General features: G+C 53.1%; 1 protein-coding gene across 1 annotated transcript; it reads left to right on the top strand.

Moving 5' to 3' along the window:
• The first annotated feature begins 14 nt into the window (after positions 1-14).
• Positions 15-27334, top strand: MAP2K3 (mitogen-activated protein kinase kinase 3). The gene is made up of 12 exons (XM_004684512.2): positions 15-223; positions 14662-14728; positions 15058-15106; positions 16084-16197; positions 16400-16519; positions 17987-18103; positions 19073-19124; positions 20399-20526; positions 21036-21113; positions 24648-24787; positions 25754-25799; positions 26365-27334. Exons 1-12 carry the CDS (start codon positions 175-177, stop codon positions 26446-26448), a joined length of 1044 nt encoding a protein of 347 aa, XP_004684569.1. The 5' UTR covers positions 15-174; the 3' UTR covers positions 26449-27334.

Genomic DNA, 27334 nt, shown 5'->3' with positions numbered 1-27334 from the left:
TCCGGCTCCGGCGCCGCCCGTCGAGAACACTTCGCTGCCGCCTCTGTTCCTTCGCCGCCCCTGATCCTTCGCTGCGTCGGGCCGCCTGCCCACAGCCATGAGCGCGCTCGGCCCGGGTTGAGTCCGCTGTCCTCTAGATTAGTTCTCCGCACTGTCTCCGGACCCTCTTGCCCCATGGAGTCGCCTGCCTCGAACCAGCCCACCGGCATGCCCCAGTCCAAAGGTAGGAGTGCCCAGCCTGAACTTCGGCTTTACCCGGCTCCTAGTGTGGGCCGGGGCTGCCAATTCCGACATTTGGGAGACCTCACACTAGCCTTGGACCCCCAACTACCCCCTGTTCGCCGTCTGTTTCTGCTTCCAGTCTGGGTCCTCACCTGGACCCCAGTTTAGCATTTGGGACTGTCCTAGGCCCGAACTCAGTTTAGAATTTCGTTCTGATCATTGCCGCTTGAGATTGGGAACCTCACTCTGACCTTAACTTAATTTGCTCCTTAACTGTGCCCTGGACAGGAATTCTACCAATTTGGGTCTTCAGCTGCATCCTGGTGGATTCATTCTGATTTCCTTTCCACAGCTGGGTCCCAGTGTATCTGGGCTGGGATTTAAGGACTCCCCAGTGGTCTCCTCCTGGGGACCTTATTGACACCCCCCCACCTTCAGTGCGCACACACGGGTGCCCTGGCTACACTCCAGTTTAGAAATGTCCTGTCCTTTTCCACCAACTCTCCATCATTGTAGGCCCCAGGTTACTCCATCTTGTAGGCCTGCATCTCACCCTATAGCCCTGAACCCCAGGGAACCTTCTGCCCTGCCCTAATGCACTGACCCCTTTCTATGAGCTTCTTCTTGCTTTGAGTTGCAGCCTTCTCTCTGCCCTTGGGGCGCTCACCCCCTTGCACCCCAGATTCTGCAGGGTTGCTTGCTGCCAGACCTGTCCCTGTTGCCTGTGGGTTCTGAGCCAGCTCCCAGGTCAGATGCTGGCTAAGCAGCAGGCTTGTTCTTGTCTTCTCCAAGTAGCTGGTCTTCCTGGAAATTTTTGTGAGGTGGCGACTTCAGCAGCAGCAGTGGGATTTGTCATGCAGAGGCGGGGGAGGATGAGGCTTAGAGGGCGAAAGGGTTTTTTTTTTTTTTTTTGGCAGGAAGAGGAAAGGATGTTTTTGGCATGTCGGGAGTCTTAACAGGCTGGGCTGTGTGAGAGATTTCCAAACCGGACATAGCTGTAATGAATGGGCTGCCTCCCCACTCCTGAAGTGTGCTGCTGCCTCATCCTACATCAGGAGTGTCTTTGGGTCCCAGTTTCCTTTTTTCTCAAATGGGAGTAATCACACCTGCCCTCTGTGGACTTCTGGTATATAACTTGAGACAGTGAATATTAAAGAGTTTAAGGCAAGTGTGTGCAATGAGGTAAAGAGCCCAGCATGGCAACTGTACAAAGTAGCTGCTGAGGAAGGGACAATTGCTGTGTGGCTTGTTACTGTTACTATTTTTCTGTTGGAAAGGCTTCAGCCATGCAAGCTCAAGACCTTGCTTCTGTTTGGGTTGCAGCTGCAGAGCAGGGTGGTGAAAGTTGGTACTTACTTGCCCCTAACCAGAAATTGACCCTACCTCACTTCCTAGAGGATCTCAGGCAGCGAAAGGGCATCTGGGGTCCCAGGGAGAGTGTGGGTCTTTCCTTGCCCCTGCTGCTAGTGGCTGTGGACCAGAGCCCAGCCAGCAGGCCGGGTGGGCAGGGTAATTACGTCTTACATAAGTGGGAGGCCGGATCCCTGACCATTGCCCAACCACTGTGAGTAACTCCGGAGGCACTCGAGGGGGGAGGTGGTTGGGGAGGGACTTGCTTAGCACAGACCTCGTGGTGCTTGGGAACCAGGAAATCAGATGCTTTTCCACTTCTCCAGCAGCTCAGGATCTCAGTTGCCTTGTTCAGTGCTGTGGGGTTTGGGGCAGGTCCCTTAACCTCTCTGGGCCATGGTGTTTTCATGGGTAGAAGGAAGAAGTTGGAGGCACTGTTTGTTTATGAAGCCTCCTTCTGCTCTACAGGCAGGGTATTCCTCATCAAAATCAAAGCTAAAGTTTCTGGGTTGTGAGGGAGAAGTATTTAGGGATATAGGGAAAAAGCCTTTCAGGGAGATACTGTTTGATCCCCATATGTTGTGTGACTGGAGTTCTGGCATTGTTCTCTCTGAGTCTCTGCAGAGAGAGGAGCAGGATGAAATTCCAGTTTGTAGATCCAGGCAATAAATGATGTTGGGTGGACTGGTTTGTGGACCAGAGACTTCCCCCATGCCAAGGGCCTCATCAGCCTCTTTGGGGTCCATGGAAGGATATAATGGGAGAATCACAATGTATCTTAACCAAAAATTTTAAGCATTCCCACTTACCAACTTTTTCCCATGTGCCATGTGTTGCTCACAGCCCCATTTACAGATGAGACAGGTTCAGAGTCATTTGATGCTTGGCCTGAGGTCATGCATCTGTGCTGCTGGAGCTCTGGGGTTCCACCCAGGATTGTATATCTTCTGAAGCCTCCCTATCCTCCCCTTTGTCCCATTCCTGTGCTGGAGGCTTGAGCTAGCTGGTGGGACACTTCCCCCAGTGAGCCCCCAGTACTCTGTCCTGTGGGAGTCCCTTCCAGACCATGCTCCATTTGGATAGATCGAGGATAGATCGAAGCAGAGGCGATTCCTATTGTGTGCTTGGCCCTTTACAGTCGGCACATTGCATACTCACTGCAGTCCGTCCCACCCGACAGATGACAGAACCCGGGTCAGCAGGGGGAGTGGCTGAGCAGTTCGTTGGCATAGGACCTCTTTTTCTTCCCTTTTGGAGGAATTTAAACAAAGCAGGGTGTGACTGGCACTTGACCTTATGAAGTTTTATCTTTGAGCTTCCTGCCTTGCAGGAGGTGCCCTGCCCTGTGCTCCATGCACACGCCTGGGGAGTTTTCCATGAGTATATGAGGCCCCAGACCTCATGACCCTGCTGGTTTTCTTGCCGTCTTTGGCTGGGGTCAGAGGCTAAGGGCAGCTGGCGCTGGGGCCAGTGGACAGGGGCACATTTGGTTGACGTAGTCCATCTCTGCTGCCTCAAGCCATATTTGTTCTGGGGGGACCATACTTTCCCTGCTGCATTATGAGCACCATCCACATGGGCACATGTTGGCTGATGCTCAGTTGACTCCCAGTTGCCCCCTGTGCCCTGTGGGGACACTGAGGCTGTAGGAGCACTGTCCGTGTCCTGGCTGTGGTGGCTGCAGCAGTATCCCCCACTCCACCCGCCAGTTCTATCATGTCCCGGCTATCGGAAAGATTAGAGGGTGGCACCTTGGGACTTCCCCCACCCGTGGCGTGACGCACAGGAAACTCTCTATCAGCCAGCCCATGGCTTTGGCTCTGAAAGGAGCAAAGTTCTTAGTTGCCTCTATGGGGAGAGGGCTGGGGCAGCGGGAGGCTTCCGGTGGGTGAGTCAGCGGGCACTGGGTGCTGACTCACCCACCGGGCATGCCAGCTGGCTGATTGCTGCTTAAAGGGGCAATGCCCTGGGCTGGTGGGTATGGGGGGGGGTGCTGCAAGCCCCAGTCTTGCAGGTTGGCATCTGCCCTGGAACCGGGCTCTGGAGACAGTCTCTTCCTGGACCTGTGACTGGTCTGGGGCCCCGCAGGCAGGCCTCCTGGCCTTGTGCCTGCCCCGCCCAGGAACTTCCTCTATTAGGCAAGGGCCCTATTTCCTCTTGCTCATGGAGCAGGTGGTAAAGGCTACTTACCGCCATTGGCCCAGGGGTCCTCGGGCCGGCGCAAACTGCAGCCAGGGGCTTAGGGAGGGTGAGTCCATGGGTGGTGTGAAGTTTGCCTGAGCTGCTGGAAGACAGGTTTGGAGAAGTGAAGACTGCCTGGGATCAAATCCCAGCTAAACCCCACTTGCTGTGTGGTGTTGGGCACGGCATATCTGGTACATTGTCTATGCCCTGTAGTTGATTTCAGTCCCAGGCTTTCAGATGAGAGGCCTCACCTGTAGAATGAGGTTGGGAGTTCTGCCAGTCTGTCTTTCTGGTTGCTGTAGGATGGAGATAGATAGTCTCATTCCACTCTTGCTAAGTCTTGCAACTGGATATAGCAAGACTCTCCTGCTCACAGATACCCTGGCCTGAGCAATAGCTTGGCAAGACACACTGGGGGCAGAGCCTGGGCTTGGGGGTGGACGGACTGCATTCAAATTCTGACTTGTTGCACTGCTCCCTAACTTCCTCATGTGCCCTCTCTGACCTGTCTTCTCTTCTGTAAAGAGGGAATTAAACACTCCTTCCTTGCAGGGTGGTGGTAAGATTAGAGATAATGTTTGTCAAACGAATGGCATCTGTTTGGATTTTCTTGTTGTGATGGTGATGGCAATTGTTCTTGGTGGGTGAATAAACAAGACCAGGATTTCTGGTGAAGGACTTGTGAGCTTTGTGGCATGGGGTCTCTCTGGCTGCAGGGTTCTATAATGTTAGTCGGATTGTACCGGGTTCTTTTTTCACTAGTCCCCGAACTGGAGTTGAGTACTCCCCCTGGCCTCTTGGGCCTTCCTGGGGAGAGCCCTCAGGGGACAGAGAGACTGGGTTCCTGCATCACTGTGTCCATGCATCAAAGGTTTGGATTTACTGTTCAATTTTGGACAATATCCCTTGTCACTGATTCCCTCAGGATCTAATAATGGTTTAGTGTTGCTTTAGCATGGTCAATCTTTTGATTTTATTGCAAATTTTGGAAGAATATATGTTTGCTTTATATTTGTTCATTATGATCCTAGTATAGCAAGAGTTTTGTACATAAATAGCTGTTCTCGAGCATCTGTCTTCACGTTTACTTATATCTATATAGATTAGTCCACAGTTCTGTCTTACCCAACTTAGCCTAACCTCTGGGTCCCCAGTGTTTCTTATTAGAGGAGATTTTCTCCCTCAAATATCCCCAGCACTTTGGTGTCACTACGTTGTATCAGAGGGAATTGAAAATGGCCTCCTGCCACACCTCATGGTGCATTGTTTCAGTAAGACCCCAGAGACACATTTTTGTAGGTCTGCCTTCCCTGGAGCTTGGGAAGCTGTTGGGCAGCCCCTCAGTTCGTACAAGTTTATCAGTGTCAGACACAGGACTGGTGGTCGGGATACAAGGGTGTGTGAGGGTGCAGAAGAAGGCCATAGGGTAGTGGTTCTGAGGTGTAGGTCCAAGGTCAGGTGTGTTGGCGACTGTGGGGGCCTGGATGCAGGAAGGCTCAGCACAGGGTGGCTATGGGGAGCTTTGTCAGTATCTTTGGAGGGACGCTTGTGTCACTCTTGGATCTAGAGAGAGAACGGTGGGGAACAGCATGAGGGACGCCACACACTGATCCAGAACTCCCGCTCTGCTGGCTGGGGTGATGAGGCAGGCCTACCTTGGACTCAGCTCCCTGACTTGGGGCTTACAGTCCTTCTGGGAACACCTGTGTCTCCCTACATCTCTGCCTCCCCTATTGACACATAAGTCAGGCCTGCTTGCTCAGTTCTTCTGTAGATACCACCCGGAGCAATGGGTGTGGGCTTTGTCTGATAGGCAGACAGCTTTGGGTAGCGGCCATGACAGCCTAGTAGCTCTCTCTGCAGCTCAGGCGCCAAACCTGGACCTGCACCCAATCCTGAGAGGGCTATCCGGTTTACCTGAAGGGGCTTTCCTGCTCCCCTGGGCCATGCATAGGCTCCTCTTACCTTCCACCTGCTCTGATGTCGTGGCTCAGCTGGCGTTCCAGGGGCTGCCTTGGCTTTTCTGGGGTGGCCATGTCCAACTTCCCATCTGGCAGCTGATGCCTTGTCCCGGGCTTGTCTGCACTGACCTCTCTGCCCCTTCTGGACTGGGTCTGCAGCCTGCTGTACTGACCACTCTGGGCTGCTCCCTGCCCTGGCAGGCGGGGCCACCATTCCTTTGTATTCTTTACATGTAAATATATCACACACACCAAAAAGACATGTAGAGTATACCTTTATATTTTAAGGAATAAAAATAAAAATGGATTCAGTGTACCTAGTACCTAGCTAAGCCAACTGAACATTACTATGCCAAAAAGACCCTCTCCACTGCATCTCCTTCGACAACTGTCCTGACATTTGTATTAAAAATCACTTCATTATTGGGCCCTCCCTGGTGGCGCAGCGGGTTAAAGTACTGCACTGAGAAACTGAAGCCACTTCCGCATGAGTTCGATCCCCGCCTGCCCCGGAGGCGACCACATGGCGCGGGCAGACCACATGGCGCGGCAGACCTCTCCTGACCCGCCCGCTGCTCCCCTCAGCAGTGTACTTCGTCGATCTGCCTGTTCTGCTCCCCACTCTGTCTCTGGTGAATCTTCTCACCCTCCGCAACTCTGGCCTGTACCCCAGTTCTGTACGAATAAATAAATAAATCTTTAAAAAAAAAATCACTTCATTATTTTATTTTTAAAAGTTGAGCTGTAACATGTGGCATATTTAAGCTCCCTGTTCTGTAGAATCCCCTGGCCAGTGTGCATGCACGTGATCATGGGGAGAGGAGAGAGACAGCTTGCCAACTTCAGGCTTGTTTTCTCCATTCACGGGCCATGTGGCCTCAGTTCCCACACCTGCATCATGGGGATGACATTAGGACCTAAACTGCAGGTTTGTTAGGAGGATTCAGTGTTCTCATATAGAGATGTGCTGTGTTGTGGGCTCACTCAGTGTATATGAGTACTTGCTGCTGCTGTTAATTGTTTCTTTAAGTGAATCTTCAATTCCTGGGCCTGTGCACTGCTTACCCTGTGCAGCTGTATCGACAGTCCTGACTCTCCTCATCTGCGTCACTGTGCTAATGCCTCCAGCTTCGAAGACTTGTCCTAAGGATTGCATGAGCCAGTGGGTGTCAAGTGGCAAGCAAAGGGCAGTGGATGCCACGGAGGTGTTTGGGCATGATCAGGAAGTAAATAAGGAGCAGAGGAGTGTGGCTGTGCTCCCAGTAAGTAGGTGCTTCAGTGGTGGTGGGTGACTGCGGAGACCTGGATGGTCAAGAGAGGCTGCTCAAGAGAGCTTTGAGTGTGAGAGCTGGAGGATGGTCCTTGTGGTCCTGCCCTCCTGTGTGGCTGTGAATTGGCCTTCTGGTCTATTCTGTACGCGCCTGGTGCCTGCACAGTCTTCCCCATTCCAAGTTGACTGGGACAGACCCCCTGTTCTTGCAGGGTGAGCTTGTGTGGACTTCCAGATGGGAGGGCTTCTAGGTTCAGCTCTATCTGGACTCCCTTTGTAACCTGCTGGGCTTCAGTGTTCTCATTTGAATAAAGAGATAGAAAACACTCTCCTCTCAGACCTGCTGTTGAGGGTGAGAGGCAAGGAGACCTGTCAAGTTCAGGGATAGGTACTGCATTTGAACTTGAGTGATGTATTAGTGTTTTTACCACCAAGAATATCTTTTTGAGTGTTTCTCTTCATTGGCCCCAAGTTTTGTAAGTTGTGATGCTGATGATAAAAGCAAGATGACATTTTAAAATGAAGGTTGGTTTTTACATTTGGCATGAGCAGGTATGTGGGGACTGTCAGTGTGCATGGGTGGCCTGGGATGGCCTGGTGATTGCACACTGGCCCCAAGTGGAGTTTTGTGGGCACCCTGCCCATGAGTGCAACCACAGGGAGGGCCCGTTCCCTTGGGGCTCTGTGAGGCTTGAGTGTCACTGAATAGCCCTTCCCAGTCACGGCCTCTGGAAACCTGGAACTTGGGCTCCATAGTCTGCCACCCCTCTCCCCCCATCCTGGGGCCCACCTTGGTGACTGAAAGCCTTTGGACCAGGGCCTAGACAGCCACTAACCAGACCCGTTTTGTGTCAGGCCTTCCATGTGCATTATCTCATTTAGCTCTCGGTTACCCAGCAACACAGATATGTTGTCACCACTGAACTTTAGGAGTGAGTACATGGGCCTTGACCTAGGAGTGAGTGACTTGCCCAAGGTCATGCAGGTCTGTCCTGTGAGCGTGGCTTTGTATTAACAACTCCTGACCTGTGCTTGTCCTCTCCTGGAGGTCAAGGCCATGGAATTCCCCAGAACATGGAGGGAGGAATTGGAGGCTCAGAGAGGTGGTGTGACTTGTTCACAGTCACACAGAAGTTCAGGTCTCTTGATGTCAAAGCCCCAACTTCTTACTCACTTTCTGTTGGCCTCTGCCAGATTGACTTGGGGGCGGGGGGATTCTATAATGACTGTGGCTGATGGGTGGGGAAGCCAGGACCTGGTCAGCCCAGGGCGGAAGTACTGGTGCTTCCGACTGCACTTGACTCCTGCGTCTACTGCTGCCTTGATGTGATGCTGGTGTGTGACCTTGGACCTCTGGTCCAGTGTCTACACTGGGCAGTCTCTGAGACACAGCTGCGTGCAGGACCTTCTGCTGGCGTCCCTTGGAGGGTGCTAGTGAGCCCACTGCTCTCTTAGATGAGGACACTGAGGCCACGGATGTGTGTTATGGGACTTCTTTTATTTATTTAATTGAATTTATTTACATTTAAGTAGCTGGTACTATACTTGGAAATCTCAACGGTACAAAAAGGCAGTTTCTTGCTTCTCATTCTTTCTGTGACCAGACAGCATGTTTTCTCCCATGGATCCTGCTTACCTCCCACCCCGGCCATGCCAGGGACTCAGCTTAGTCTCTGGAGCAAGCTCTCCAGTTTCTTGACTTCACAAATACTGGGCCTGGGCCGCTGTATCTGCACAGTGAAGCTCCTGTATTCATGCCTGCCTCTGAGAGTTGCTGAAAGGGTCAAAAGAGATAAGGTCAATACTCAGTGTAAGCTGACACAGAGGGGCTCGCTGATGTTGGCAGGGCTTTAGCCATTATCTCGTGGAGCTGCATCTCAGTGATTAGCTCCTCAAGGTAGACTTTCTGGGAAACAGGGCGTTTGGATGGAGCCAGGTAGCCCCTGAGGGAGTGGCCTGGTGAATTCATGCCACTAGCCCCGAGAGGGTGCCTGCAGGTTGCCCTTCCACCCTGTACCTCTTGGGTGGGATGGGAATGCTGGTCAAGGTAAGGGGGTACCAGCCCCACTTGAGACTCTGAGTTAGGCCAGATCCCTTTTCTACACTTGCCTCTCTCCCTTTCCTCCCCTCCAGGTTTGTCTACACTTGCAGTTCCCTCTGCTTGGATCATTTTGGCTCTAGAACTTTCCATGACTTCCTCCTCCTCTCAAGGGGAGGGAGATGGATACCTGGGGTGGACAGTCACACACCTCACATGTGCTTTGCAAATGAACAAGGCCTCAAGGTAGAGGGTTCTGACGGTCTCCGAAGCCAGGTTCCAGCAGAATCAGAAATCATGAGAAGCACCCGAAACAGCCCAAAGACAGTGGTAGGAGTAATAAATGAGGCGTCAGTATTGCTCTTGTCATTGGCAACCATGGGGTGTGACTGAGGTGACGTGGAGTGGGGCTCCTGGCAGAATTCAAGGGTGGAGTGCCTGGCATTTTCTAGGGAACTCTGGTTTTCTGGAATGGTCTAATCTAATCTATGCCTCAGGTGGTGCTGGGCATGGCACTGATAACCATAGGACACTCTGGCAGGTCAGTCTGTTATCTCCATGTCACAGTTGAGGCCATGGTACCCAGGGAGCTTAAGTCACTTGCCTTGTAGTGAACATCTAGAAGTGGCAGGATTCTAATTTGAAGGCAGGCTGTATGGCTCTAGAATCTGTACTTGTAAGCTTTGTAACTACCTCTTAAGAGAGTAACTATGACAGTGACTCGTGAGAAGTGACAGGAGAGAAGTCAGCCAGATGCGGGGAGGACCAGTAGCAAGAAGGCTTAGCTGGGACCATCAGGAGGTCTCACTGAATAGGTGAAATGGAATAGCCAGGATGAAGTCGCTGGAAGGGTATTGTAGATAGAGGAACAAAATATGCAAGAGCCCTGAGATGGGAAAGAAGGCAAGGAAAGGACTGAAGCACTGGTAGGAGTTGTGTCTGAGCCTGGGGACACTCTGTCTCTGCACCTTGGGTCGTTGGCTGAGTTCCCTGTTTCCTGCCTGTGGTTCTGCTGGTAGGCTGGAGTGGGCCGAGGACACACAGATGCCTGGCCCTGTGCCCACCTGTGCCTGGGGCCCTGCATGCTGAGGCTGGTGACTTGTTGTGGTTTGGTGGTGGCAGCCTGTGAATCTCTGTTTGTTGTGGCGACGGTCGTCACAGTGGGCCTGCACCTGGGCAGCTCTGGGCTGCCTGGCCATCTGGGCCTCCTCCTGACGTCTGAGGCAGATAGTGGCAGTGGCTGGTGGCCTGTGGCCTGTTTCTTGGCTGTCTCCATGTGGCCTCACCCATTCCCTCTGACAGCTGCTCTGGATGGTCCATGGAACCCACGTCACTCCAGACTCAGGCTTGGGGCCGAGGCAGGTGGACCAGGAGGTTAGGATCACACTCTTCCATCAGCCTTGTCCACGTGCAGTAGCCTCTCTCCTTCCAACTTGGGAGCTGGCCAGTTCCACCTCATTGTTCCACCTCACATGGCACTGCCTGCCCAGCCCGGCTATAGATGGAGAGTGCTGGTGACAGTGGGAAACTGAGGCTTGCTGCGAGGGAGCACTCCTTACCACATTTTCAAGTCCTAGGGTGGGAGATGGGTGTGCAGGCTGGAGCTTGAGGAAGGCGAGCATGGGACCAAGAGCAGAGACAGTCGAGAGAGGGCTGCTCCCTAGGCTGCCACACGCCACATGAAGTGCTGATAACACTGATCTTCCTAGCGCTTTACAAACCCTGTGACCACAGCCCAGAGCCCCTGCCCCACGTAAGAGGCCGCTGTGACTTGGTCTGACCCAAGGGCAGCATAGATACCTCTATGCTGCACAGGAATGATGGCCACATGCCTTGGCGTTTCTCTTCTCTGCTGTGTAGAATGTGCTAGGCGCAGACATCTAGGGGTGCCTCTGGGCTCCTGATCAGCAGGAGATACTCTGTGTCCTTTTGGGAGTGTAGCAGGCCTATTCGTGCAGCTGACAAGCTGTCTGCAGGAAGGATGCCGTGAGCCACCAGCCTTGGGGTGTCCAAGTCAGCAAGCCCATAAGTGACCGGCTAGACCCCTGACTCGTGTGGTGACCTCACCTGTGGGCCTCAGTTTCCCCAAATAAGTGAGGCTAGGAGCTCCTCCCCAGAGGACTGTTGGGGCTTGTGGAGTCATGATACAGGCTGCTGCTTTAATGCACGGAAGAACCTTTGGGGAGACATACTTGGTTGCTGACAACCAGCCATACTCCCTTGTAATAGGGGATAAAAACACCTTGTGCACAGATGGAGATTAGGTGACTGGTACACCCCAATGATGGGCAGTGGGGTGTGGGGTCCCAGTGACTACAGCTGTTGCTATCATTATTCACTAAACTTGTTTCTGAGGCCTCTGTGCAGATCCAGAAGCCTGGGCTAGGGGGCCTGAGATGGCAGGTGGCGGGTGATTGCCCCGTTGCATTCTGAGAGCCTTGATAACTCTGCCAAGTGGGTGCTGTGTTCTTCCTCATGTGCCCAGGAGGACACTGAGGGAGGATCAGAGTGGCTTGGGGATTTACTTGTCCATGGTTGTCTGGCCTATAAGGGACAAAGGTGAGATTTGAACTTAGGGCAGAGAGTCATGAATTGTACCAAGAGCTGAGGCTGGCACCCCTCTTTGTCAGGGGCCTGGATTGTGCTGTCAGGTTCCTAGCTGGGTAGTAGGTATGTGACCCGCCTCTCAGGGTCTTTGGCTTGGCACTGTGTCTGCTGCTGGCTGTCAGAGCATAGAGGGATGCACCTCAGAGTCCGGCTTCTGGGGGTTCCTGTCATGGATTTGGAGAGCCTGTGGATGTTGGCCCCTTGTACTCCGATCACCTTCCAGGGCAGATGCTGGGATCCCCTTAGCACAGGGGCTGTTAGGTTTGCTGATTGTTCATCCAGCTCTGGGATAGCAGGATCTGGGGCTCCCTTTACAGCGGCAGCAACAATACTTTGTCATTATAGATGCTGGATCCGGACCTGGTTTTAAGTGGCTTCAGGGGCTGGCGTCTCCCAGTGCTCTGAGCACACCCATGGCAGCTGGTGCAGGCCTTCGGGTGGGTCTCATTTCCTTTGGCTGTGGTCAGAGGGCACCAGCCCCTGCTGGTGAGGATGGGGGTGTTGGGAGGGGGGTCAGAGAGGGGGTGTGGGGCTGGTGATAGGAGGCTAGGAGGAGGATGTTCCTGCAAAAGCAGGCTTGTGAGCAGCACAGCACTGTTTTTCTGGGTGGTCTTGGGAGTCATGGCCGGGTCCCAACTCAGTGACCCACATGCTAGGTATCTGGGCCTGGAATATGGGACCTATTGTGTGGGTGCCCAGAGCAGGGGTGCCAGACCCAGGCCCACATGCTTCTTCTTACTAGGTGACACTCTGATGACTCTGAACCCTGCTTTGCCACCTCTGAAGTGTCACTGCTCCTTCTTCAAAGGGTGACCCTAGCAAACAGTGGTCTCTGCTGTGCCAGCCTTAGCGCCCAGTCCTACAACTGCTGATTCTTTAGCGCTGATTATGTGGTAGACACCCCTTTTTCAACTAGCCAGCTCCTTCCCTGTATCCTGTGGGTGAGAGGGAGGGAGAACTTGCCTGGCACCTGGGGGCAAAAGTGGGCTTCCTGGGTGTCCTTGGTGTGGTGATTAAGGCAAGAACTTGGTGGGGATGGGAGAGAACTGTGCACCAGGCTTTAGTCTCCAGAGCTGGCCCTGGTTGCTGCGTAACTTGGAGGTCTGGCCCTGCTAGACCTCCGGTCATCCACCCTGCAGCCTGGGCCTCCTTACTTGGCATGTAGGTAAGCTCCGTTCCCCACCTGTGGCCACGAGGCCCGGAATTGTGCATGCTGCAGGCACTGGCTGGACTCTCCTCATCTTACCCACATCTCTGTTGGCTTGGCAACCAGGACTCAGGAGCAGCATTGCACACAGATGGGAAAACTGAGGCCTAGAGGGCACTGAGATATGCGGGACAGTGGATGGGTGAGGCAAGGCCCTGGTTCTGCCCTGCTTTGGTGTTGGCTGGTTTGGTAGACCTACCTCCCCTTTTCCCAAGAAGTGGAGCCCCTTGGCATCCCTGCTGTCACCCCTCAGCCTGATGTGGAGGTACAGGGCTGGTGGGAGGATGCTGCAGTATCAGGTGTATCTTTGGATATGGGGTGACTCCGGTCTCCTTCTGTATCAATGGCTCTGGGAACAAATGAGACCCAGAGCACCTCCGTTCCTGAGCTTGTCCAGCCCTCACTGGCCAGCGGAGACATGGAGGCGCTCAGTATGTCCTGTGTCCTCTAGAAAGCACATGGACTATGGGAGCAGCAAACATGGACTTATGTCCTGGGCCTGCTCTGATGTACTGCTGTGACCTTGGCCTGGGGGGCTTCTCTTTGTGGCCTTAGTTTTCTGGGCTGGGTGTGGGTCAGTGTGGGGACCTCTGAACAGCAGGGTCCTGGAAGGAAAGGAGCCCTCTGCTTTATCCTGGTCCTGTGCTTCCAGCCTTGTATTTCTCCCCACGCGCGCTCCCTTGGTGTTAGTATGCTGCACACAGCTGGGGAAGCTGAGGCTGAGAAGGGCCGGGGCTTGCCTGCTCAGATCCCACTGCTCTCTACTCTGCCTTTCCTGGTCCATGTAGCCCTGGGCTGCGCTGTGAGTGATGCCCACCCAGTGTTTGCTTTGGCCAGGGGCTCCCCAACCTCCATCTGCTGCAAGTCTCGCCACCCTGAGGAGGGTGCCTGTGTTCCAACATGACATATGGGGGAAATTGAGGCTTAGCAGAGCTGGGACCTGAAAGGAGCAGTCTGCTCAGATGCTCCCACCAAGGTTAAACGCCACGAAGGGATTGGAGGCGGTGCAGGTTCCTCGGGCTGTTGGAATAAAGCGCCACACACAGGCTTAAACAACAGACACTGTCGGGCAGTTCTGGAGGTTGGAAGCCCAAGATCGACGTGTCAACAGGGTGGCTGGCTCCTTTTGAGTTACCAGGGGAGGGTCTTTGCAGGCCTCCTTGGCTTGCACATCTTCCCTCTATGCTTGCTTGTGTCCAAAATTTCCTCTTTTATAAGGATTCCATCATGTTAGATTAGGGTCCACCCTAATGACCTGGTTTTAACTTAGTCACTCCTGGGAAGGCCCTATTTCATAATAATGCCACGTTGTGAGAGACTCTTGCCTCAGCTTCAATACATGAATTTCCAGGAGACAAACCGAAGCCTGTAACAGATGTCCAGGACATAGCACTGATGTACAGGCTGCCTCAGGATGGCGTCCAGAGGCCTGCTGCAAACCTTGGCAGCTCAGACGTGACTCACCTGAGGTGGTGCTCAGTGGCCAGCCGCTGTGTGCCCTGTGGGGACAGGTCACAAAGGAGCAGCCAAATTCTTTGAAGGTGCATTCTTTTTTCAGGCGGCCATGGACAGCTTCCAGGAGGGCAGGCAGGGCATGGGTACTTCCAGCCTGGGTAGACATATCTTCTGGGTGCCCAGGAGGTCTTGGGATCCTGGCATGGCACTGACCACACTGACCCTCGAGCGTCTATGTCTGTGCCTGGGTTCCCTGTGAGACAGGGGACCTGAGTCATCTCTGTTCCCACTTTGTCCAGCTACGGGGAGCCCGGGATCTCTGACTAAGTGAGCACGGACTTGACGCCTCACTTTCTCTCTCTTTTAGGGAAGTCCAAGAGGAAGAAGGACTTACGGATATCCTGTGTTTCTAAGCCGCCCATGCCCAACCCCACGTGAGTTTGCCTCAGTTTCTCCCTGGCTCAGCATGGAGGGGCTCCTTGAAGAGGGCCCCGTGGGGGGAGGAGGGGGGTCAGAGTGGCATGGTGGCATGGGGACTCACAGGCACTGCCTTCTATGCTGTGTCCTCTCACAATCTCAGGATGGCAGGGTGAGGCCCTGGCGTGTCCTATGACCCTGAGTGCCTGTCACAGCAGGCGCCCAGTGTCTGATGAGACCAGGACTAGCAGCACATCCCTGCAGTTGCTTGCGGCTGGATTGCCCCTTCTCTTGGGGGGAAGGGCTAGTTCTCGCTGAGACTCACAGCATCTTCTTTCTCCCCCAGACCGCCCCGGAACCTGGATTCCCGGACCTTCATCACCATTGGAGACAGGGTAGGCACTGGCTGTATACCCTGCACAGGGCCTTGGAGCCCCTGAGTCCTGTTGTCTTCATTTGATGAGTGGGCGAAGTGGCTCCTAGGGGCTGTGGGAGGTGCTGTGGTGGTGGATATAGCTGGGCTTTGGAGCGCTCTGCTGCTCCCCGGATGCTGGTGTGGAACCCTGTGCACTGATTTTCTGACCCTCATGTCTGGGGAAGGGGCAGTGGCTAATCTGGTGGGCCCTGGTGAGCTAAAGCTGTCATAAAATCTCCCAGCATGAGAGTTTGGGTCATGAAGCCACCTGTACCTGTATCACTTGTAGGAACAGAGTGTTGAATGTACCCGCCCTACCCAGGCCTGGAGCAAACCCTGGGCACAGATGGGGCTGGGGCCCAAGCTGCACTGCATGTGTGTCTCCAGGGGGCACCAGTGACAGTCTCAGGGTCTCTAGGCAGAGACCCCACTGTGGGGCCCTCTCCCAGCTTATGTCTCTTCCCTAACACTTACCACTGCTTGATGTCCCGTGGTCAACTTACATGTTGCTTTTATAACTGCCTCTTGCAATAGAGGGCATGAGAGGGAGCAGGCTATAGGACTCTTCTATTTTATCTGCATCTCCAGCACCAAAAACAGGGACTTGCATGTGGTTGGTGCTCAAATAGTGAATGAACAAATGACTCAGCCAGTCCCATGAGTGGGGTGGGGAGGAGGGACAGTGCACCTTTGAGGATTCTGTGCTGGCTGGGGCATTGTTTACAGCCCCTGGACATTGGTGTTGTGCCTATTTTATAGAGGTGACATGAGGCTCAGAGAGGTTGAGTGATGTGTCCCAGGTCACACAGCAAGAAGTGGCTTGGTCAAGATTTGAGCCAAGTCTGCCTTATTAACTCTCCCTTCTTTCTGCTGACCCAGCCGTCTCCACCAGACCAAGGATAAGGGCTGATTCCTGACTTGTCTGCCATCAGTCCTCTCTTTTTTCTGTCCCCTAAGAACTTCGAGGTGGAGGCCGATGACCTGGTGACCATATCAGAGCTGGGCCGTGGAGCCTATGGGGTGGTAGAGAAGGTACGGCATGCCCAGAGTGGAACCATCATGGCTGTTAAGGTAAGCACGGCCTCACCGGCCCCAGCCCCATCTGTCAGGGAGCCCTGGCTGAGGAGACAGCTGTGGGGCTGCTCGTAGGAGGTGTGTGGGCTGAGCCTGCCTATGGTGCCCCTCAGCTCCTGGCCTGTTCATATGCAAGATGGGGGTGGGGTGGTTTGCCTTGTGCCTCTTGGCACCTGAACTGCAACCGTCCTCCCCGCAGCGGATCCGGGCCACCGTGAACTCGCAGGAGCAGAAGCGTCTGCTCATGGACCTGGACGTCAACATGCGCACAGTCGACTGCTTCTATACCGTCACTTTTTATGGGGCCCTCTTCAGAGAGGTGAGGCCCTAGCTGAGGGTGGGTGGTGGGTGCTGGGCTGGGAGCTCAGACGGCCCCCAACCCGCCTGTGTCTGCAAACCTGCCCCCCCAGTCTAGCCGGCAGCCCTGACTTATTCCAGGCGCTTGAGAGCTCAGGCCCAGGACTGCTGCAGGTTGGGGCTCAGAGCAGGTGTGGTGCGGAGATAGGTGAGGGTTGGGCTGGGTCCTCCAGGAGGACTGAGTGTGGGGTGAGAGAGGAGTCAAGGGTGATGTCAGGGAGGTAGCCTTCAGCGTGAGAAGGTGGGTGCCTGCTGACTTGATTCGGGTGTCATGCAGGGCTCGTGTGGGGTGTGCGTGGAGCCAGGAGCCCAGAGTGGATGTGCTGGTTTTGTATGTTGATTTGCTGCCTACATGCCAGGGCTCCCTTTGCCTGTTCTCACCTCCTGAGCACTTACTTGTTCCGTGAGCTTGCTTGGTGTAGGGGATCCAGAAGTGAGTCAGTGCCTTGTCACCTACTTATCTGGTTGGCTGAGAACCAACTGTGTGCCAGGAGCACACTGCCTCTGTGGCGCTGGGGTGACAGAGGCACACCTGGGCCTCGCCTGGGTCAACACTGCCAGGGAAACTCAGGTGCCTTTGCTAGCCCAAGGAGATGCCACACCCAACCTTCCTCGATGGCTGCTGTCTGGAGGGTACACAGGAGATTGCTGGGGAACAGAGGGCAGACTGGCAAGGACACTGCAGATGGAGGAGAGGCCCATCCAGATCAGGGCTGGATGAATCTGACATGTGGGACTGTGGGAACTGAGGCAGGAGGGGTCCGCGGGGCTGCATCAATTTGCTGAACTGGCGAGGCCAGATCTGGAAGCCCTGGGGAGGGACCTTGTCAGGTGTGGGTTTTGGTCATTTTTTTTTTTTTAGAGATTTATTTTTTTATGCAAACAAGAACTAGGGTATGGGGGTGGGGGATGAGAGGACTCACCAGAGACAGAGTGGGGAGCAGAACAGGCAGATTGAGCAAAATACACTGCTGAGGGGAGCAGCGGGCGAGGCAGGAGAGGTCTGCCGCGCCATGTGGGTCAGCTCCCTGGCTGGGTATTGGACTCATTATGCAGTGGCTGTGGATAGCTTCTTAGTGCTGAGACTTAACCCCTGGTTTTAGTCATTTTTCTGTGGAAACTGCCACGGAATTAGGGGATCAGATGGGGAGACCAGGGGTGACAAAGTGGGGGAGCCTGGTGCATGGACCCAGTGATGTAGACCAGACTGGAAGGGGGAGGCAATGCCGAGTGAGAAATTTGCGGGGCAGAGTGTGGAAGCTGATGTCTGAGGACATATCTGTGCCTCATGGGTTAGTAAATGTGTTTGAGAGGCCTTGTGGGTACAGGAAGGTGGGTTCAGGAAGAAGCAGGCACCAGGGCAGACCCCCTGAGCATAGCTGCAGCTCTGTCTGTCTGACCCAGGCTGATTTCTGGGTGTCCCCCACAGGGAGATGTGTGGATTTGTATGGAGCTCATGGACACGTCCCTGGACAAGTTCTACCGGAAAGTGCTGGATAAAAACATGACAATTCCAGAGGACATTCTGGGGGAGATCGCTGTGTCTGTAAGTAGCCTTGGGCTGGGCAGGTTTGTGGTTTGTTATAAAGCTGTAGCAGGTACTGAGTCTGGTCTGTTACTGGTCTCTTGGGCAGAGCGGGACCCCAGTGTAATGCTGAACTTGGGGACTGTCCCCAGAGGTCCAGGTTAAGGGCACTGGAGCTTCTTGATGAGGGGACCCTAGAACCATAACGCTTTGGCATATTCAGGGGCATTAAGCCTTCACATGCACTCCCAAAAGGATTTCGTGTTTCTTCATATTAAAATCGCCACATGGCAGCCCACAGAGGTATAAGCCTAGTTGGGAAAAAAGTTAGTTTCAAAAATGTTCCCCTTTTAACGTTGAACACTCCTAGAGGGCAGCGACCCTCATCTTGAGCACCAAGCAGTCAGGACCAAACTGGAAATGGAGTCAGTTATACCAAGAGTTCTCTATGCTGACTGCCTTGGGGAGCATTTAAAACATACCCATGTGGGAGTATTCAGTCAGTATCTTTGGGATTATTACTCAAGCTCCATCAGTGCATCTTCCTGCAGAAAATGACTCCAAGCATGGAGGCTACTGGCTTTGCTGAGGGGAAGAGGAAGTGACAGGAAACAGCAGGACTGGTTTATATCCAGGAGCCTGGTAGGGGCTGGATGCCCCACTTCCGGGGCTCACAAGTCTAGGATTTTGCAAAGGGTCTTGGGTGGGTACATCATATTCCTACCATAGTTCTGGGCATGAGACCCTGACCACTTGGGTGGGAATGAAGCCACAGTTGGGTGTGTTGGCACAAGGCTGCCAGGACACAGAGCTGAGTGCTGGTATGTGGGTGGAAGCCTGGGGTAATAAAGGTTGGGGTATATATGGAGACGAGAAGACAGACAGACAGGGTCTGGGTGGGGCGGGTCAGGGCAGGGGTGGTGTCACTGCCAGGTTGATGCAGCTGGGTTTACATCTATGCTGTCTTTTTCTTCCCATCCCCAACACCAGATCGTGAGGGCCCTGGAGCACCTGCACAGCAAGCTGTCTGTGATCCACAGAGGTCAGTGCCTAGCCTGATTAGAGGTGGTTTTGCAGGGACAGAAACAGATGACACAGAGGCAACTCACATGTGGCTCATGTGGGTCTTTGTGGTGGGCGAAACTCTGTTTTCAAGATGAGTGCGTTGAGGCTCATGGTGATGAGCTGTGACAGGCCTGTGGGGGCCAGAACCCAGCCACCACCCCTTAGGTTTGCTTAGCTGGTCCTTGGAGCCAGGACTTGGCTTTTGTTGTGGGAAGGCTGACTAATTTAGTTTGACATGTAGTTAACATGTTGTGAAATGAAATGAATAATTTGGCGAATCTGATCAGCACTTATGTAATCTTTTCCTGCAAGATGCAGGATGTTTCCAGCCTTTCTCCACTCCAGAAAGTTTCCTTAGCCCTCTCTGGTCAGTCACAGCCCCCACCCCCCACCCCTCCCCATCCCCCCCTCTGATTTTCTCACAGTAGGTTGGTTTTGCTTGTTCTTCAGCTTCACACGTGTGACTCACGGCATGGTGTGCCTCTGTCCAGCCTCTCTCTTTTGACCTAGTATTTCTGAGGTGCACTGGGTTATGTATGCCCATGTTCTTTCACTTTCAGTGCTGAGCAGTTCACTTACCCAGATGCACCGCTATTTAGAGAGCTAATTAGACTAAGAATTCTTTGACTACTTGGTGGTGTCCTGGCTGCTCCAGGTCACGTCTGTTGGCATTTTGGCCTGAGACCTTCTGTTCCACCTGTGTATTTCTGTGTGTACAGATAGCCCCAGAGAATGCACGTGTAATATGTGTGTTTCGGGTGTGCATTTGTGGGAAGATTCCCTGCTGTAGGCTCTGCCTGCCTCCTGCTCTGTTAGGAGCAGACTCAGTGCTCACGTCAGCTCTGCCTCCTGTGTTCTAGCTGCTGCACTTTCTGGCTGAACCTGTCCGTCCTCAGTGTGGACACTTGGGCGGTTTCTAGGTTCTCCTCCAGTTATGTCCTGACCCTCCAGTGGGGGAGGACCCTAGAATACAGGTCATATAGGAGGTGGAGGCTGTTCTGCCTGTGAGTCTGCATAATAGGGACTTGCCTTGACCTTTGGACCTCAGCTGCTGGTGCAGAGACTTAGGCCTGGGATGGAGCTTCCTTCCCTGCTCTTGGCTAGTGGCTGGAGTTCCCGGGGCTGCACCACCCTAACTGTGTGACCTCAGCCCCCCACCGACCCCTCTGAGCCAAGGGGCATGGGAGAAGCCAGCAGATCTCTGGGGGGATCCAAAGCCGGTAGTTGAAAAAGGTAGATCTGTCTCTGCAGATGTGAAACCATCCAACGTCCTCATCAACAAGGAGGGCCACGTGAAGATGTGCGACTTTGGGATCAGCGGCTACTTGGTGGATTCTGTGGCCAAGACGATGGATGCTGGCTGCAAGCCCTACATGGCTGTAAGTGGTCCCTGAGCTGTCCAGGAGAAACTGCCAGGCCTTGGCCACCTCTGCCCTCTGAGTGGGAGGGCAGAGCCTCCCTAGTGTCCACATTTCCTGCCTCAGAGGGCAACCTGCTGCCCAGCCTGCTCAAAGAGCTTCTTTTCACCTGTTAATTAATGGTGCCTCCCAGTAATCCCCCTTGGATGAATAATTTTGTGGTCAAAATTAATAGAGGTGACTCTGGAGTTTGTGCAGTTCCTGTCCCTCCGCAGTATCCTGAGGCGGGACCCCTCTTCCCTGCCCCACCTTTCTGGGTGAGGGCAGCTGCCAGTCAAGATTTGGGTCATCAATACAGAAACCCGGCCCTCCCTGGCCTCAGACTCCTCACGTGTGCCATGGGGAGATGGATCAGGATGGCCCCTCAGTTTGGGATGGGGTAGGCAAGATCTAGCAGAGGAAGTAGTGGGACCTTCCTTGGGTCCCTCCTCTGAGGGTGGGTACCCATGCTTCACTGATTCCCATTACAGCCGGAGAGAATCAACCCTGAGCTGAACCAGAAGGGCTACAATGTCAAGTCTGACGTCTGGAGCCTCGGCATCACCATGGTACCACCTGGGGCGGGGCTGGCGGCCGGTCAGGTGGGGCCGAGGGACTGTGCCTGCGCCCTTAAGCTTTTGGGGAGTGTCAGATAATTTATTTTTAAAGATTTATTTATTTGTATATACAGAACTGGGGTTCAGGCCAGAAGCTCAGGGGAGGCGAGAGGCTTCACTAGAGACAGAGTGGGGAACAGAACAGGCAGATTGACGAAGTACACTGCTGAGGGGAGCAGCGGGCGGGCCAGGAGAGGTCTGCCACGCCATGTGGTCACCTCCGGGGCAGGCGGGAATCGAACTCATGCGGAAGTGGCTGTAGATTCTCAGTGCTGTGCTTTAACCCGCTGCGCCACCAGGGAGGGCCGAGTGTCAGATAATTTAGACCCTGGAAAAAAGTGTTGGCTCCAAAACCTCAGAAGAAAATGTGCCCTTAATCATGACATTTAAGGGGATGCCTACAGGTAACGTTGTGCTCTTTGGGGGTGAGGTGTGGTCCTCAAGGCAGTCCTTACATCTGCAGCAACCTGGGTGCTGTGTGTTGGGAAATCACAGCCAGCGCCACTGCAGTGAGCCCTTGTATACAAATGATTTCAAAGGCAAAATGGTAGGAACCTTTACAATTTTTTCACCACATTAGGTATGTTGCCTGTGGGTCCTAGGTGTGGTGGGAGGGGTGGGGGTCCACTTTGGGGCCTGTGGGGGCAGATACCAGTCCGCAGCAGACTGGAGTAGGTGCCTCTGTGATTCAGAGGTAGGGCTGGGCTCATGTGCCTCTTGTTCTTTCTGGAACTGCCCAGCATGCCTCTCCCCCACTGCCAGTCTTGGTCAGGGCTCCCCAAGCTGCGAGCCTGGGCTGTTCATTATGCAGAACACATTTATAAGTGTGTGAGGGTGGACTCGAGGGTTAGGGAAGCACTAGGATGTGCTAGAAGATGCACATGAGATCTGGGCTCCTGGGCGGCACTGCTGTCCAGCCGGCCAGCATGGATGAGCCCAGGTGATGCAGCCTGGGTGGCCATTGCCCCCTTCCTCTTCTCCCACCCCCATCCCCCTCCCCCCCACATAAACCCATCATCAAGACTGATGGGGGAGTGCCAGGGTGGATTTGTCCTTGATGTTTTCATGGTGCCAGTGTCCTCCCTGTCCAACTGCCTCTGGCTTCTTCGTGTTGGTGGGTTATGTCACTAATCCTAATCAGTGACATATATGGTGGGAAGGGGTCTGGGAAAGGATCCCGAGGGGTGGGCATAGCAGCGCAGCTGTGGTGGCCTCCGGGTGGTGGACATCTTTATGAGGGCCCCTCCATCACAGAAGGGCTCAGAGGTGTGAGGCTCCAGCTGCACTTCTGCCTCATCGTGTTGGTCGGAGCAAGTCACCGTCAGAGGGAAGGCTCCAGGGACAACAGACTGGCAAGCACACATCAGAGGGGGTCGTGGTGGCCTAGGAGACAGCTCCCTTAGTACAGGCTAACTTTCGCCTACAGGTTACAAGAGTAATAGAGACAATATAAAAACACAGAAAAGTAAAGGGAAAAGTCACCATAGTTGTTCCACTCCAAGGCACATATCCCATATTCCCTGTTGTCAGATGCCGACATTATGCATTTCCTCTAGACTTTTTAAAAAACATACAGTTTTTTACTTTGCCTTTTTCAGTTAGCATCACATCATCCTTATTTCTCTGGGCTGTGGTAATCTCCCGTAGGCGTCTCTTCTAAAGACGCTACCATCATCTGCTGCCATCTACCAACCAGCCCCCACTCTGGTTGTGTCTGATTTTTCCTGATTTCAGTGTGGAATCCCTCCCCTGCCTGCGAGTGAGGGCCTGGCGAAGCCGGCTGAGGTGTCCGAGGTGACGCCTCCTCAGATGGTGCTCTGCGGGCCCACTCTGCAGACCCTCGGCCAGAGCCACAGACCCAGACCCACAAGGGCATGGCCCAGAATAGGGACAAGATCCAGGCAGGCTCTAGGCCAGAATGAGCAATGACCACGTGTGGATCACATGACTGTTTGGGGTGTGACAGGCTGTGACGCGGTCACAGCTGAGCCCTGTGCAGTGCCAGTCCCCTGGCACTGGACAGTTTGGCTGCTTCTAGTTATTTGCTATTACAGATAACACTGCCCTGTGCATCTTTGTGCCCAGAGGTAGCTTTTTATTTTGTTTTCATTCTTTTGGGCTTTTTAGAAAAAATTACCAGGAAAAGGATCACTAGGTCAAAGGGCCAAATACTTTTCTGTTTTCCTGATAGTACATTCTGGTTGGCTGCTGGTTTCTTTGGATCCCAGACAGAGCCCTCACTTCTCCATGTTGGAATCATGAAAGTTCTAGGAAAGAGTGCCTTGAATTTGCCCTGTGAACACACACACACACACACACACACAGACACACACACACACACACACACAGAGGATGACACCACCCCCACTGCATTGTCAGCTCTTCCATCTGTGGGGTGTGTTTGTATCTTTGCTGGAAAGGGGTCTTTAGCCTAATGGGAAGGCCCTTTGTAGCACAATAATTAGAGATCTGCTTAGGCGCTGGTTGCCAACACGAAGCATTTGTTTGAGCTGAGGTCTCTTCCGTTCATTACGGTGATTATGGCCTGTCAGTACGAGGCCTCTGCTATTCCAGGCAGGGGCCTGGGCTGACCTGATTTTTTTTTTTTTTTCATCTTGACAGTCAAAATCGGAACCCAGAATTGTCATAAGTTAGCCACTCTTTTCCACAAATGACTTCTCACCAACCACAGGTGAGGTTAGGCGGCCCCCTTGAGCATAGAGGCTGACAACCCTGATTTCTCTTGGGGAGATCCAGATCCAGCAGGAGAGATGAGCCCCCCATGGCCACATGTCCAGGGTATTCAGAAGAAAAAGTGATTAGGTGGAGCTAGGGAGGCTTCCTGAAGGAAGAGGCATTGGTGATGGGCCTTACAGGATACCGGTAGGTGAGCTGATAGGACTCCACTGAGGAGGGGTTGCAAAGGTCAGTTACCAGTGCTGGAAGTATAGTAAGCCTATCACATGTGGGCCTCCTGGTCTAACACTCCTTCCAGGGCTGGAGAGATAAACATTGAGAATCACTTCATTTCCTTTGCCTCCTCTATAACAATAGCTCAAATAAATGGTGGCAGATGCTTAAGACAGTAGGGAGGAGAGTGGCCTGTCCTGGGCAGAAAAGCCATCGTCTGTGTGAGATGCTTTGCGACTGCTACCTGTGGAAAGGTGACTCAGGGTTGTCAACTCTTGACTTTTCCAGATTAGCCAGAACCTAGGTTTTTATATGAAATCTTTTGAATTCAGATTGTTTGAATACCTGCTAATGGTCAAGCCCATGGACAGTCTAGGACTGGCTAGGTCAAGGGAACTTAGCTACTGGTGTCCCCCTAGTTTTTGTCTTCACTCTGATGTCACATGTCATCTTGACCTACCTTGTGGCTCAGGTCTGGGCCCTGGACCAGGATGGCAGGTTTCTAATGTATCCAGCTATAGAGTTTGAATGTGTCTTGGAGTTGGGGTACCTGACTAACACCACTGTCCACTGCAGATTGAGATGGCCATTCTCCGGTTTCCATATGAGTCCTGGGGAACCCCATTCCAGCAGCTGAAGCAGGTGGTGGAGGAGCCATCTCCCCAGCTCCCAGCTGACCGTTTCTCCCCCGAGTTTGTGGACTTCACTGCACAGTGGTAAGTCTTCAGCCAGCTCTGCTGGGGCTTCCCTGCACCCTGCCTGCATTCCTTCTTGTCCTGGCCACATCCTAGCTCCTTCCTGGACCTGACCTCTTTAACAGCAATGCATCAAAATATGTAAATTCGACAAACTGATCCTGGGGGGAGATTTTAATGTAGTCCTAGAAAGAAACAGACCAGATAGACTGAAAAAGAAAACAAAAGCATGTGAAGAATTTAAATAGCATAACAAACAAACTTGCTTTTGTTGCCGTTTAGAGCTCTGGCCAAATTAAAGATGGTCAAGAGAACCTTATACAAGTCAATTGTGTTTGAGGTTTCAAAATAAACGGGGAAAAAGAAAAAAGGCAAATTCATACAGACATGTTCTTTGATCATAATTAAGTAAAACACTAAAGAGGAAATAACTACATGGAAATAAAAGTAGGGTCTTCTAAAATAACCCTTGAGATACTAATGATATTTGTAAAATAAAATAACAAATTATTCCACAGTGAGACAATGAGAACATGACTTGTCAGTAGCTATCTATGTGTTGTGGACAAAGAGATGCTAAAGAAAATTCTTAGCTTTTGCTTCATTAGTAGCTAATAAGAAAGACTGGAAATGAACATGGCAGACAGTCATTAGTCACTTTTTAGTGTGGGCCTCTCCTCTTCCAGGAACCGGGATAATGATTAAGGATACTAAGTATCCTTAATTGTGGAACTTCAGTATCATTTCTGTATTGGGACCACTCTAGGTCATTGGAAAGATAAGAAAGCTAAGACCCCCCAGGCACAGAAAGTCAGCCCCAGCCTTGTCCTGCACACCCAAGGACCCGAGGAGGAGTCCTGTCCCTTCTTTCTGAGCCGTGAAAGCATGTGTTCCCCTTGCTGCCTGGTCAGGGGCGAGTCCAGCCTGCAGGACTGGGGCTTTCTCCTCCATGCCAGCCTGCCTCCAGCTTGCCCTGTTCTCTCCTAGCTTAAGGAAGAACCCTGCAGAACGGATGAGCTACTTGGAACTGATGGTGAGTGTGTGGTGGAAACAACTTCTGGGCATGGGTTGGCTCCCAGTACTGATTGATTTAGGGACTCAAACACTCTTGTGTTCCTGGGTCCCTCATCTTCCTCCACACCTACCCCTGTGGAGGCACACACAGACAGTATTATGACAGAAGGGGAAGGGGAGGGAGGACAGACGGGCCATTGTATTTGAAAGCATCAGGGATGGCTTCACAGAGGAGATGCCATTTGAACTGTCCAGGAAAGGTGCATTTACCTACTGATAGAGAGAGTGGAGGGGGCATTCTACAGGAAAGGCCCAGCCAGCATCCTGGCACCTGTAGGGAACTGTGAGATGAGTGGCTGGAAGAAGGCTGCAGGACACCAAGGAGAAGTCTTCAACACAGTTTCTAACAAGGACTGCTTCCTGGCGGTGGAGGTCCTAGAAGGATAAGTAGGAGTCTGCCAGGCAGGAGCAGGGTACTCCAGGCGGGAGGAACTCAGAAGAACTGGGCTGGTTTAGGGAGGCAGGAGCAGCGCCACTGTGCCCTCACCACCCACCAAAGTGAATGCCCTTCCTTATCCCCCCAGGAACACCCTTTCTTCACCTTGCACAAAACCAAGAAGACAGACATCGCTGCCTTTGTGAAGGAGATCCTGGGAGAGGACTCGTAGGGCCGGGGCCTGGACCCCACTCCACCCTCCAGAGCCCACGGCCACCTCTGCTGGGCAGTGCTTGCCCACATCCATAAGCTACTGCCACCTGGCCTTGGGCATCAGGAGGAATCAAGGGGGCTGCTCTCGTCTTGCTCAGCAACAGGCCGCTGTTCCCAAGTGCCAAAGAAGCAGACCATTGGGGGTCCCCAGCAAGGTCCATGCGGGCCCTGCCAGTGCCTCTGCTGCTCCGAGGACCCCAAGTCTCCAGACCCTGGACTTGGAGGGACCTGGGTGACCTGGTCATATGCTGCTGCTCAGCAGACAAGGCAGCTGCTGTCTGTATGCAGCCTCTGCCTCCACCAGCCTGGATGCCACCAAGTTGTATATTTTTTTATCTCTTGACTGAATGGACTTTGCACACTTCGGCCCAGGGGGCCCAGCCACATCTCTGTTCAAGCATCAGAGGGCAGGACATAAGAGAGGGATGAGCCATATGAATTCCCCTGAGATTCCCATGAGGGAGATACCGGGAGCCACCCAAGGCCTCACCCCACACTGGCAAACAGGGCTTCTGAGGGAGATGGGTTACAGCCCAGCTCTCCACCTCTAGGGGTGTTGTTTTACTTTTTTTTTTTTTTTAATTTATCCTTTCTAAATTTTTTTTCTTTAGCTTTGTGGGTTTGGCAGTTTTTCTTGCATGGTTTGGAGCTGATTAATTTTCTTCTGTCCCCTAGGGACCAGCAGGGAGTGACCTGCCCTTTCTGCTCAGGCTGGGGCCTAAGGGATGGGCCCAAGGTCTCTGCTCAGAGAGGTGCTGGGGAAATGTCCAGCTGACTCTTTTCTGGGGCCGGTGCAACAGGGGCTGTGGATTTGCTTTTGGTGGTGTTTTAAAAAAAAAATAATA

Source organism: Condylura cristata, unplaced genomic scaffold (assembly GCF_000260355.1).
Source record: "Condylura cristata isolate star-nosed mole 26May11 unplaced genomic scaffold, ConCri1.0 scaffold00017, whole genome shotgun sequence".
Taxonomy (NCBI): domain Eukaryota; kingdom Metazoa; phylum Chordata; class Mammalia; order Eulipotyphla; family Talpidae; genus Condylura; species Condylura cristata.
This window is presented reverse-complemented; position numbering and strand designations above follow the sequence as displayed.

What these genes read in the sequence shown, in the direction of transcription:
- MAP2K3 (XM_004684512.2), top strand. Translation starts at nt 175, where the DNA reads ATGGAGTCGCCTGCCTCGAACCAGCCCACCGGCATGCCCCAGTCCAAA. An exon ending in CCGCCCATGCCCAACCCCAC is followed by an intron (nt 14,729 to 15,057) that starts GTGAGTTTGCCT and finishes TTTCTCCCCCAG; the next exon opens with ACCGCCCCGGAACCTGGATT. An exon ending in GGAGCCTCGGCATCACCATG is followed by an intron (nt 21,114 to 24,647) that starts GTACCACCTGGG and finishes TGTCCACTGCAG; the next exon opens with ATTGAGATGGCCATTCTCCG.